The sequence below is a fragment of the Colossoma macropomum genome, unplaced genomic scaffold (genome assembly GCF_904425465.1).
Source record: "Colossoma macropomum unplaced genomic scaffold, Colossoma_macropomum, whole genome shotgun sequence".
NCBI lineage: Eukaryota > Metazoa > Chordata > Actinopteri > Characiformes > Serrasalmidae > Colossoma > Colossoma macropomum.
Window position 1 is genome coordinate 7,571,587 of NW_023494787.1, and position 13,739 is coordinate 7,585,325.

General features: G+C 38.2%; 1 protein-coding gene across 1 annotated transcript; it reads left to right on the forward strand.

Moving 5' to 3' along the window:
* LOC118805299 (XK-related protein 8-like) lies at positions 1-6,808 on the forward strand. Its single transcript, XM_036566009.1, has 3 exons — positions 1-410; positions 3,559-3,752; positions 5,585-6,808. Exons 1-3 carry the CDS (start codon positions 115-117, stop codon positions 6,304-6,306), a joined length of 1,212 nt encoding a protein of 403 aa, XP_036421902.1. The 5' UTR covers positions 1-114; the 3' UTR covers positions 6,307-6,808.
* The last annotated feature ends 6,931 nt before the right edge of the window (positions 6,809-13,739 follow it).

Sequence of the window (13,739 nt, forward strand, 5' to 3'; positions counted from 1 at the left end):
TGAGTGTGTTAAAGTGAAGGAGGGCATTTACTTTCAGTTTTGTGCTGAAAGTATTTAGTTCAGTGCAGCACTGGATTACAGACAAAGACCAGAGACCTCAAACAAGCTCACACCATGGAGGAAACCTTTCCTTTCCATTTTCCATTATCATCCAGCCTGCTCTCTCTGCTCAGTACACTGCTTTTCCTGTTGGACGTGGCGCTGGACGTGTGGGCCATCGTGTCGCTGTATCAGGACGGGGAGTATGTTTATATGGGAGTGTTGATAGCTCTGCTGCTCTGCTCCTCTATCTTAGTTCATGTTTTCAGCTGGATCTGGTACTCGGAGCCTGAAACCAGCACCGACAAATTTGCGAGGGAGTACGGTTTAATAGGACCACTGCACGTCTTTCAGCTGGGACTGTTCCTCAGGTATGGACAGATTTTGTAGCTTCCTGTAGTTTTCACAGTCTGGCAGAATCGCTGTGAAGTGATTTTAATTCTGTATAAATCTGGAGTCTGTGCAGTTTTTACAGTCAGACAGTCAGAACTGTGGAGTGAATGGCTTTCTGTAACCGGCTGAATCCAAATCTAATAATGCAACTGACTTTGGGGAAGTTAAAAAGTTATGAAAAGTATAAAAGGTCTATTGTCGGGCAGCTGGGTGGGTTCCATTACTCACTGTACTGAAGAATGGATCTAGCTTAATTTACTAGAAAGTCTAACACACCCCTGAGAGACTGTATGTTGTAAAACTGGTTTGGTCTGTAAAGAATCTGAAGCTGTGCTGATACAGGGATCACATCTGATATTGATAATAACAGAGAGCAGAAGTGTTTTTACTCACTGTGGAGATCCAAGAAATACCTTATTGTTATTTAGTCCCAGTTTCAAGGAAAAGCAAGTAAAAGATAACTGAAAGGTAAAATTAAAGTCTGAAAAGAAACATTTAAATGCACTGAAATTTCAATTTTTACAACAACTTAATTTAATTTTATTATTTTGGTATTGGGTAAACTATTTTTAAAACATACACCGAATATACAAATGTGACTGGAGGGACTTTTTAAATAGTCGTGTAATGTGTATGTATATATATACATATATATATATATATATATATATATATATATATATATACATACACATCACACGACTATTTAAAAAAAGATTCCCACCCCTAATATATATATATATATATATATATATATATATATATATATATATATATATATATATATATATATTAGGGGTGGGAATCTTTAGGCACCTCACGATTCAATTCGACGATTGGTCTCGTTGTAGAGAGGGGGTATTTTCGAGACTGGACGCTGAATCTCGGCTCCAAAGTGTGCAGCATAGCGCGAAAGCCCTGGTTCTCAACGACTGAAAACAGACAGCAGATAGCATTTATAAGCAGCGCGGTTGGTTAAATCTGCTGAGAGACTGTCTTTCTCTAAAAAGTTGCGAAAATGAACTCGCTTCTCTTTCATATTTTCCCGTTCCACCTTAAATGGTGCCGCATTAACATTCGGCGCCTAAGGCAGAATTTAAGGTGGAACGGGAAAATTAGAACGAGAAGCTGGCGAATGAGAAGCGACTTCAGCCTCGCAACACAGCCGGACGCTGAGACATTTTACAAGAAACTCTTCTAGTTTTGAAGAAAAGTCTTCTGGCGGAGATGGGAGGAAAGCGGCTGTAGGCGAAGCTTAAAGCAGAGCAAAGTAGATCTGCGCTCTCGTTTATATTTTTAGCCCATACTACGACATTAACACATACTGAGACATACTGGGCATTAAATGTTGTGGCTCCCGAGGTGGTTTGACTTCGTTGAAAGGCAAAATGGCTCTTCTGAACATTTGTGTTGTGACTCCTTATCTAACTTGGCTTTAATGCAGAGGGAGCCGGTCGGATTTCTCACTCATCCAGCTGTGTTTTTGTTATGTGCCGCCACAGACTGTCCGGGCGCTGCACTTCCGCACTGCCAGTTCAGCCTTTTGCGTTTTGTCAACATTACGGTATAAATTAAATATTTAGAAAATCGATTTTTGACGTTGAATGAATCGGTTCAGAAATGTTCACGTCACGTATCCAGTGTATATATATATATATATACATTTCTGAACCGATTCATTCAACGTCAAAAATCGATGTCAAAAATCAACGTCAAAAATCGATGTATATATATATACACACACTGGATATCAAAATTAGAGAACAACACACAATTTCCTAAATGTCAAGGTCACTGTGTAGTCCTATGTGAATTTGTCCTAACAGGAGTAAAAGAGCAGTATGCAGTATTACTGCTTACTATAGTACTATACTATAGTAGCTTATTTCATGAGTTGTATATATTCTAAAGCACAGTATAAAAAACTTAAATGAGATAATTGAAAAAGGTTCAACACTGCAGCTGGAATTCCTCGCCAGTTCAGCACTAAACAGGGTAAGGAACCGTCTCGTCATACAGTGGCTCAACGTTTAAGAGCATTTGGACTGAAAGCCCACTCTGCAGTGACCAAACCTGTCATTGGCAGAAAGAATCAAAAGGCTAGACTAGCCTTTGCTGAGGAGCATGTTGTGTGGTCAGAGGAGAAGTGGTCCAGAGTTCACTTTAGTGATGAAAGCAAGTTCAATTTATTTGGGTCTGATGAGAAACATTATGCTCATCGACAAACTGGGGAAAGACTGAACCCAAAGTGTGTAAAGAAGTCAGTGAAAGGTGGAGGAGGAAGTGTCATGGTTTGGGGAATGTTTTCGGCAGCAGGAGTTGGCAGAGTGAATGCAAGTGTGTATCAGAACCTTCTTCAACAACACGTGGTTTGTTCCTTGTGTTCATCACTCAATCAGCCAGCAATTTTCATGCAGAACAATGCCCCCTGTTACACAGCAAAACGGGTGAAGCAGTTCCTTGAAATTGAAACCTTGAAACAATGAAATGGTCGGCCCAGAGTCATGTATAAAGACACATTACACAACTGTGTAAAAAGTCATATATATGTATATATATATATCTGACAAAACCCAGCTGGTTGCATCATTTGACCTATCTGGTTGTGCCACCTGACTTTTCAGACTAATTCCAAATTAAAGACAAAAAAGAAACTAAAATTAAATTTATAGGGATGCACTGAAAATTCACATAAGAAATATTAGTGAATAATTTGATATATTTGTCATGTATTTATAAAATTGCTTTTTTGGCAAAATAATATACTTAGACAAAAAAAACACATCATACACACACACACACACTTTATGAACAAAAGTATTGGGACACCTACACATGACTCCTGCATGTGCTTTTATGACATCCCATTCTAAATCCATAGGCATTAATATGGAGTTGATCCCTCTTTGCAGCTATAACAGCTTCCACTCTTCTGGGAGGCTTTCTTTAAGCAGAAATGTGAAGATAGTTATAATATATAATATAATATAATAATATATATATATATATATATATATATATATATATATATATATATATGTATATGTATATATATTTATATATAATATATTAATTGTATGTCTCTTTTTTATTCATTCTGTCATTCATTCATTCATTTCCATGTAGGTTTGCCAGTTTAATAGAAATCTCCATCCGCAAAATTATACAAAGAAGCGACCGCTTCCAGGAAGGAGTAGCTGTGTTTCTGAAGCACGACCTCAGCGTGCTGCGGCTGTTTGAGACATTTTCTGAAAGCGTCCCACAGCTTGTTCTGATGATCACGTTCACCATGCACGAGCAGGAGCTGCAGCTTTTTACAGGTCAGATCAACTTCTAAAATTCCTCCCTGTTAAAGAACTCGCACGTCCATGTTCCATCCATACACGCAGTCTTTCTCTAGCAGAACGCTTTACAGAATGCTGATCCCAGTGGTTTTAGTTTTAGTTTACTTTTTATTTAGTTTTTTATTCAGTATTTTAGTTTTTAGCATCATGATAAAAGCTGTGATCATAGGTATTGACGAGCAAAACACTAATTATATGCTGGATACACTGACAAGCATTTAATGCATCAAAGCAATAGACTTAAGCAGTCATGATGCTCCTCATCTCTGTGAACGTGTGCACGTCTATGATTGTCTTCATCTTTGTGATGTTCAGGTGTAGCTATTCACACAGCACCTGCTTTTGCGTAATTGGAAGCTGGAAGGCAGTTTGCTGTGTTCGAATTCTACGCAGGGAGTGTGTTGCTTTTTTCAATTTTCATTATAGCATTTAGCTTTTTAGCTTGTAGCATTACTTTTACGTTACTCCCTTCCCTTTTTCCATCACTGCCCACAGGCACACGTCTGCCTTCGTCAGAAACCGGTTCAAACGTGGCAGGACATTTTCACAAAGATGTACTTCTAAACTGTACTTAATGCACAGAAAATACATAAACTAGAGTGGGTTTTTTTCCTTTGGTAATTCTGTTTAGTTTTTTCATGTTGTAGTTGACATTACAGTTTTAATTTTTTTAATTATTTTTTTTAACTCCTAGTTTTCATAGTAATAGTTTTGGTGACTGTGCTCCTGTCCCAGTCAACCTAAGGAGAAATTGTAGCACACAACAAAATGTGAAAATGAGTGTATTATTAACAAGTTATTAATTCCAAATAATATTTCTTTTTGTTTACAAGTGAATATTCACACCATTAGGATAGATTGGGTGTAGTTTTTGGAGGTTTTAGGGGTAAACATCTGATTGATTGGCTTCAGCTGGCTGGCTAGCCAATGTGACATCACAGCCTATACCATCAGCTACTGTACATAGCTGACATTACTTTGCCAACATTCTCCTCTTCATACTTCATACTTCATGTAATGGGAAAACAGCAAGCGCTATGTTGCCTTGAGGTACATTAGTAAAGTCAAGCATAAAGCATGGCGCTGTTGTCGGAACAAAAACTCGTATCTCTATTTTTAACATTTGTCAGTTTTTAACATAATTTGAAAGTACTTGTTTCCCTTTATATTGCATGTAAATTTCATGATGAAAGGACCAAAAGAAATGACCTAAAATGACTCGGGAAAAAAGTCCCAAAGTTCAATTGACTTACATTAAGAAGTACAGTAGGTTTTTTTCCTTCTTTTTTCTATTACCCAGCATAGAACTCCACCCAGTTTATCCTCTCACATCCATACAGAATGCATATTGTTTGAAACAAATGCCACACTGTAAATTTAGGAATTTAGATAAAAAAAAACTATGTCATTCAGTACAATTTCTCATTACGTAGAATGGATTTTTTGTCAACATTTCAATGTAAAGTTTGTCTAGTCTCAACAGGAGCTATGAAAGAATGCATCTGTGGACAGTTCTTATTTTGGGAATCAAGAAAAATTCAGGACATTTTCATGTGTTCACCATTTATTCATCTAAAACACCACAGAGAGCACTAGAGTGGAGGTAGATGTTAGAACTGCGTTCACTACCTGCCTCACTCCAGGAAGGACTGTGCAGAAGTTTTAGCCTTGAAATCTGTTCAAAAGTACATCTTGGCACTAAATGTGTTTTTGCCTGTAAAAAAACTAAACATTTGATTATATAAAAATAAACATAAACACTGTAAAGGTAATAATCATTTACTTGTTTGCTTGTTTTTCCTTTTCAGCCTTTAAAATAGCTGGTTCACTAGTGTCCATCGCCATCAGTGTGTTGTTTTACCATCGTGACATGCGTGACTTTGTTCCTGAAGATCAGAAGATGGGATGGTCCTCCTCTGCAGTTTTCTTCCTGTGGAACCTGTTCCTGATTACCCCTCGGGTGCTTGCTGTTGCCCTCTTTGCCTCCATCCTGCCCTGCTACATCGCTGCTCACTTCCTGTCCTGGTGGGTGCTGCTGTTTCTCTGTGCCTGGAGGCAGAAGACGGACTTCATGGACACTGAAGGAGGTGAATGGCTCTATCGGGCCACTGTAGGACTCATCTGGTACTTCAGCTGGTTTAACGTATCAAAGGGAAAGACTAAAGTCAAGAGCATCATCTACCATGTGTGCATGGGGGCCGACATTGGGCTGCTTTTGGGCTTATGGTTTTGGAAAAGATCTGTGGAATCGGCTCGTCTGAATCCTCTGCCAGTTAATCCCTACATATTGATTGGTGCATTGCCTGCACTTTACATCACTGGACTCCTCTTAAAGCTGCTTTACTACTGGAATTTCCATCCCAACTGCCCGAGTTTGAGATTTGGGGACAGAGACGAGACACCACGGCCTAAGTTATGCAGTATAGGTGCAGCAGCGAATGTTTTGGTTGAGACAGATTCCGCTGACGAAGGACGTAGGACTGGCGTTGACAAGAGGATGAGAAACATGGCTGCTAATTTCTACTACTAATTTAGACTTTATAACATGTACGGCTGGATTCCTAGACCCAGATTAGGCCTAATGCTGTGTCCACACGTGTACGTGTACAACAGCAAACCGGATATTCCATTGTTTTCAGTTGTGCCGCAAGCGGCGAAGGCCTGCAGACTGCATCGGGGAGCAGAACAATCCGTGAAAAGTTCTATTCCAGTGGTGGAATAAACCGGATGTTGATTTTTTGTGAGTGATGGATGCCAGACGTAGTGTTGTTGAGCTCCAGATGACCCCAGTATTACACACAGCAAACAAAAAGAGTGCAGAGCATCATTTCCACCTTAAATAAACAGTCCACAAGGCTAAAGCTCTCCTCTGATAATCATCTGTTTTTGCCGGTTGTGCTGTCACCATGGCAACGTGCATGGCTTCATACCGCCAACGCAAACATGTGAACACAGCAAAGACCTACACACTTAAAAAAGATGGTTCTTCAAGGGTTCTTTAGTAAAGAAAATGGTTCTATATTAAACCATGAACACTCAAAGAACCCTTTGCATGATCAAAGGGTTCTTTGCATCATGAAATGGTTCTTCAGATTGATGGAGAATGTATTGTAGACGCCTCTATATAGAACCTTTTCAAAAAGGGTCCTACATAGCACCAAAATAGGTTCTTCTATTGTTATGAGCTTGACATTGTAACAAAAGCATAACCCTTTTTGGTGCTATATAGAACAACAGGAATATGCTGTAGGATCCCTTTATAGTGATATGTTAATGATGTTTTTTTCAAAGCTATGTTGATGTAGATGCCTTTTTAACAATCTATTTTTTTGGGAGTTTATTTTATAAATAATATGCTACCAGTCAGTGTTTAATATGTCTTGGTCTTGTTTCTCTTATTATTCTCTTATTATTGGTTCTGGTGTGCAGCTGAAATTTTATTTAGTCTGGGTCAAACTGTGAGTGAGTCACAACAACAGAACCTTCACTCTTTATGAATTGGCAGAATGTCAGGTTCAATGGTTCAGCCAAGGAAAGTGCACATTGGACCCAACAGACGGAAATGATTAACCAACATTACTGTCTGGAAGAAGAGTTATGTCCTGAGGAATTGTTCAATGAAAACTGCAAAAAAAAAAAAATACATGGAGGGAAATTTCTGCCTCAGGGAAAGATTGATATGTGTAATACAACCCCATTTTCAAAAAAATTGTGACGCTGTGCAGAATGTGAATAAAAATAGGATGCAATGATATGCAAATCATGTAAACCATATTTTTTAAAGGAAAATAGTACAAAGACCACATATCAAATGTTGAAACTGAGAAATTTTATTGTTTTTTGAAAAATATATGCCCATTTTGAATTTGATGCCAACAACACGTTCCAAAAAAGTTGGGACGGAGGCATGTTTACCACTGTGTTTCATCACCTCTGCTTTTAACAACACTCTGTAAGCCTTTGTGAATTGAGGAGACACTGCCGTAGCTCTGAAAGTTAGATGTTTTCCTGTTCTTACTGATACAGGATTTCAGCTGCTGAACAGTTCAGAGTCTCCTTTTGTCATACTTTCCATTTTATAATGTGCCAAATGCTAGCAGTGGTGACAGGTCTGGACTACAGGCAGGCCAGTTTAGCGCCCAGACTCTTTTAATACAGAGCCATGCTGTTGTAATACATGCAGAATGTGGTTTGGCATTGACTTGCTCAACTAATCAAGGCCTTCCCTAAAAAAGATGTCATCTCGATGGCAGCATGTTTTGCCAAAACATGTATATATCGTTCAGCATTAATTGTGCCTTCACAGATGTGCACGTCACTTATGCCATGTGCACTAATGCCCCCCTATACCATCATGAATACAGGCTTTTGAACTGTGCATTAATAAAAAGCTGAGTGGTCTACAGAATCTACAGTCTGTTTTTAATGCAGTGCTGCCTGAGGGCCCAAAGATCATGGCCAGCAAATACTGTTTTTTGGCCTTGTCCCTTACATACAGAAATTTCTCCAGATTCTCTGAATCTTTTAATGATATTATGTACCGTAGATGATGAAAAGCAAAAGTTCTTTACTATTTTATGTTAAGAAACGTTATTCTTGAATTGTTGTACTATTTGATCATGCAGTCTTTCACAGAGTGGTGAACCCCTCCTCATCTTTTCTACTGAAAGACTCAGCCTCTCTGAGATGCGTTTTTATACCCAAACATACTACTGACCTGTTGCCAATCAACCACCAGGCGTTTTTTTCGCATTAAACAACTTTACCAGCCTTTTGTTGCCCCCGTCCCAACTTTTTTGAAATGTGTTGTTGGCATCAAATTCAAAATGGGCATATATAAAAAAACAATAAAATTGTCTTTGTTTCAACATTTAATATTTTTAACATTTTTAATATTTTTAATGAAATAATTTTAGTCTTTTTCATATTTTCAATTCAATATAGAATTTAAATGATAAATTTGCATTTTGCACAGTGTCCCAACTTTTTTGGAAACAGGGTTGTATATTTATATAACAGATTTGTAATGAGCAGTGCAATAGTAGCCCCAGGGTTGAAGATTTCAGTAAATGGCAATTTTATATTGCACCATCTTGAGGCCAAACAAAGCAGCTGCAGTTATATTGCCGTCTACTAATCAGTCTGCATCAATTTATTCAATACTGAAACATGCAGTGAATATACAGCACTGAAATTTGCATTGGCGTTGATTTCTGTTCAGTTGATTTCTGTGCATCCCTGAGAAGTTGATTTGTGAAGGGGGATGTGAATTTGAGGGACAGCTGGATCAGGTGCAACACCGAAAAGGCAAAACCACAATAAATGTTGTCTCTTCATGTTTATTAAATTACTATTAGTATGGAGAGCTTTTTAAAATCAGTTGTCAGTGTAGCTGCTAAACATACTCATTATTAAAGCCATAAATTAGTCTGCCTGCTACCTTAGAATTTCCACTGAATAAGTGATTGAGAAAATATTTAGGTTCGAATCTGGGCTTAGTCTATGTTGATTGACGTTCCAGTGTGTGTGTTCGTGCACGTCGGGCTTGACAGGACATTTACCTTGACTAATTATTTTATTTATGCTATTATTTTAAGAGCATTTCTTTGTGTAAGGATTCAGTTTCTTGTTGTCAAAATAAGAGGAACTTTAAATGGTCATTAAATGGTCAATTTATTTTTTTGGAGTAAATTTAATCATTTAGACTAATGGACTAATTGGTAAAATAGTTGATAGATTAATCAATAGAAAAATAGTAGTTAGTGGCAGCCCCAGGTTTTTATAAATGTTTATTACACTTGTTTGTAGTGTTGCTGGATGCTGCTGCATACAGGACTGTTGCAGGATTCTACAATAAGCACTTTATTTATGAGGGTGCAGAAGCTACTGGTCTGTTGTCCTTGACCTTGTGCAAGGCTAAACCACACCGATCAAACTGCTGCATGTGCCTTCTAGCACCACACACAGCTCTGGGCAGGCAGCAGCTTGGAATATTTGGAATATTTATGTACTGTTATGTCTTGTTTACATTTCACTTTTTTTATAAAAATATTTTTTACAATTTGTTGATGCAAATGATTTGGTACTTATTATTCTTATTATTATGTAGATAATATGTAATACATCCATATTATGTATGTATGACTTGTAGACATTGATTGCTTTTTGTCGCATTACTGTTCACTATAAACTCCGGTCTTTGTCAACTGTTTGAAACTAGTGTGGTGTTAATTAAATATGTATGTTAAAGTGCTCTGTTGGTCTTAATGGTCAGTTGCTTTTTTCTTTGTATTTACACCAATCAGGCATTACATTATGACCACCTCCTTGTTTCTACGCTCATTGTCTATTTTATCAGCTCCACTTACTATATAGGTGCGCTTTGTAGTTCTACAGTTACAGACTGTAGCCCATCTGTTTCTCCTCGATACTTTGTTAGCCCCCTTTTACCCTGTTCTTCAATGGTCAGGACCCCATGGACCCTCACAGAGCAGGTACTATTTGGGTGGTGGATCATTCTCAGCACTGCAGTAACACTGATGTGGTGGTGGTGTGTGTTGTGCTGGTATGAGTGGATCAGACACAGCAGTGCTGCTGGAGTTTTTAAACACTGTGTCCACTCTATTAGACACTCCTACCTTGTCAGTCCACCTTGTAGATAGCTCATCTGCTGCTGCACAGTTTGTGTTGGTCATCCTCTAGTCCTTCATCAGTGGTCAAAGGACGCTGCCCACAGGACGCTGCTGGCTGGATGTTTTTGGTTGGTGGACTATTCTCAGTCCAGCAGTGACACTGAGGTGTTTAAAACTCCAGCAGCACTGCTGTGTCTGATCCACTCAGACCAGCGCAACACACAGTAACACACCACCACCTATGTCAGTGTTACTGCAGTGCTGAGAATGATCCACCACCCAAATAATACCTGCTCTGTGAGGGTCCATGGGGGTCCTGACTACTGAAGAACTGGGTAAAAGTGGGCTAACAAAGTATGCAGAGGAACAGATGGACTACAGTCTGTAACTGTAGAACTACAAAGTGCACCTATATAGTAAGTGGAGCTGATAAAATGGACAATGAGTGTAGAAACAAGGAGGTGGTCATAATGTTATGCCTGATCAGTGTATACTCTAATGTTATGAGCTGTGTGTCTTTGTAAGGCTTTTTATAACCTTCTTTCGTTCCTGGGGTTCTACTCTCCAGTACTCTTCATCTCCAACTCTAACCGTCCTCACAAGATCCATCTAACTATTGTCTTCAGAAGTCATTGACTGAGGTTAATGAGGTGTGTTCGACTGTAAGGCAGATTACACCACCCGGAAGCTGGTTAGGATGTGTCTGGATTGGCAGTTAATGGAGCTACATATTTATCAGAGGTTAATGAGAGGTGTGATGATGGACTGGACCTCTGGATGAGGCTTTCACCATGGCAGGAGAGTGTTCAGCACTGCAGGGCTCTTAATGTTAAAAAAAGTTATTTGAAACCACTGGTAAAATCACAAATCACACACCAAGAAAAAAATCACAAGAAAGAGTCAAATATCACACAAAATGTGTTTTGTCTTTTTTTTGGCAACTGTGCATCTCCACAGTGAGAGACGGTGTTTCCCGCTCCTTTAGCCACAAGCCAACTGACTCTTTTGTTAAAAAAACAGTACTTTCCCTGTAAACAGACACCATGTTGTGTGTTATGATCTAATGCATTCATTTATCAACCAGTGAACTGTCTCCTGCTTTTTATCTCCTGCTCTGGTTTGAGAAAAGCACCACTGTAAAGACATAGGAAATGAACATGGTTAGATAATGCTAGCCTGAACCCAGGTTTGTATAATATGACTTGTGCTATGCTTACAATTTGTGCTCCTTGGCTTTTTTTAAGGTTCGATAACTGTCTTTGGTAAATTTTTGTTTGTTTTGAGTAGAGGTGGTCTATCATGAACCATCTGTATCACCATGAGTGGATGTTTTCCCCCATGTCCAAATCGTAGCCACGTAGTTGGTCGGGAGCTTTGTGAAGGATGAGATTGTGCTGTACGGGCAGGTTCTTCTGCTTTTAATTTAATAATTTAATGTATGTAAGTAAGTAACAATGTATACATTATATTTTTAAATGTCATGATTAATTAAATAATAATAATAGTGACAATAATAGTAATTATAATTATTATTATCGCCTATTTGATATAGTATTATTGTCATTATTGTGCCATTATGTTACACAATACTACTACTACTAAAACTACTACTACTACTAAAACTACTACTACAACTATTAAAACTATTACTACTACTACTAAAACTACTACTACTACTACTACTAAAGCTATTATTACTACTACTACTACTTCTGAAACTACTACTACTACTACTACTAAAACTACTATAACTAAAACTATTACAACTACTACTACTAAAACTTCTACTACTACTACTAAAACTACTACTACTACTATTAATAATAATCATTAATTATTATAATTATTACAGTATATAGTGATAAATTAATGTGACAAAATATTTTTACCATTCTAACACATTTTACAAAGAATATATTTTAATTGAATAATGTTAAATATTAGTTTTTAATAATTTATTATATGTAGTATGTACATTCTATATTTAAATGTCTAATAATAATTGCCATTGTATGATTAAAAAATAATAACAACAACAAAAATAAAACTGCTGTACTTACGTTTCCTCTTCTGGTCTGAAGAATGTAGCTGAAGATCCAGGCTGCACAATCAGCACCACAGAGAGCGCAGACAGCACAACTGCAGCTGTTATTCTTTAAAAACTGTCATATTAACAATATTATTAAATAGATATACAACATTTTTCTACTTTTTTGTAAACTTCTAAATAATTCAGTGTTTGAGATGCAAACAGAGTCATTCAGAGTGGTTTGGTGTGAAATGGTTCAGAGCTCTTTACAGTGGTGGTGATAGGAACCAGCGGTCGCCATGACTACAACACAAATATAGACATTTTATTTACTATCCAAAACAACCAGTGAATCTACACGTGTCTTCTGAGTTTTATGTAGAATGTCGATGAAGGTAAAATAGTGGAAAATCTGAAAAAAAGAAGTTTTCTATGGGGACTATTTTGCCTCATAACACCCTGCATATTATGCATCCCTCCACCATGAACGGATTTTAAGACCAACTATCATAAAACAACGTCTGGATCATCAGGCAGTGAATTCATAACCATTTCAGTAATAACTTTCTGTGAGGGACCATCTTAGCCACCAACCAGCCACTATATTAGAAACACCTACACTGTACTTTCACTAACTGGCCACTTTTTTGGAAACACCTACCTTGTGCTTCCACTAACTGGCCACTTTATTAGAAACACCAAGCTGATACTTCCACCACCCATCCACTATATTAGAAACACCTTGTGCTTCCACTAAATGGCCACTTTGTTGGAAACACCCACCTTGTGCTTCATGTGAACGCTGCCTGAAAACCAAGCAATCACCTTGGATACCACTGCAACCACCTACAGTAACAACCACTTACAATAACATAGGAACCTCTTAGCAACACCCTAGAAACCACCTAAAATATAGGGGTAACCATCTGACAACACCCTAGAAACCACCCTGGACTTGCTAAAGCTGCACACTCATCATATCCATCAGGAAATACACTTCTCTAGTTTTATTGTTTTTATTGAAGGCTGAAGACGTAATGGGGAGAGAGAGGTGTGGACGGCACGCGTGTAGGTGGCATTGAGGTCATTCGTCGAAGTAGGACAGGGCGATGGCGAAGGCTTGCAGAGCGCACAAGGGGAAGCTGTAGTCCAGCACAAAGCGATCTTCATCCACACGACCGAACTGCAACACCTTCTCGTCCGCTGTGGAGACACAGAGAGACTCGTCAGACCCCCAGCATGAGAGAGAGAGAGACCACCAAGACAGAAAGAGAGCTATAAACAGCTAGAGGAGAGAGAGAG

Excerpts from the sequence above, each read along its gene's own strand:
- LOC118805299 (XM_036566009.1), top strand. The coding sequence starts at position 115 with ATGGAGGAAACCTTTCCTTTCCATTTTCCATTATCATCCAGCCTGCTC. Across the intron at positions 411-3,558 it reads CAGCTGGGACTGTTCCTCAG|GTTTGCCAGTTTAATAGAAA; the intron begins GTATGGACAGAT and ends ATTTCCATGTAG. Across the intron at positions 3,753-5,584 it reads GGAGCTGCAGCTTTTTACAG|CCTTTAAAATAGCTGGTTCA; the intron begins GTCAGATCAACT and ends TTTCCTTTTCAG.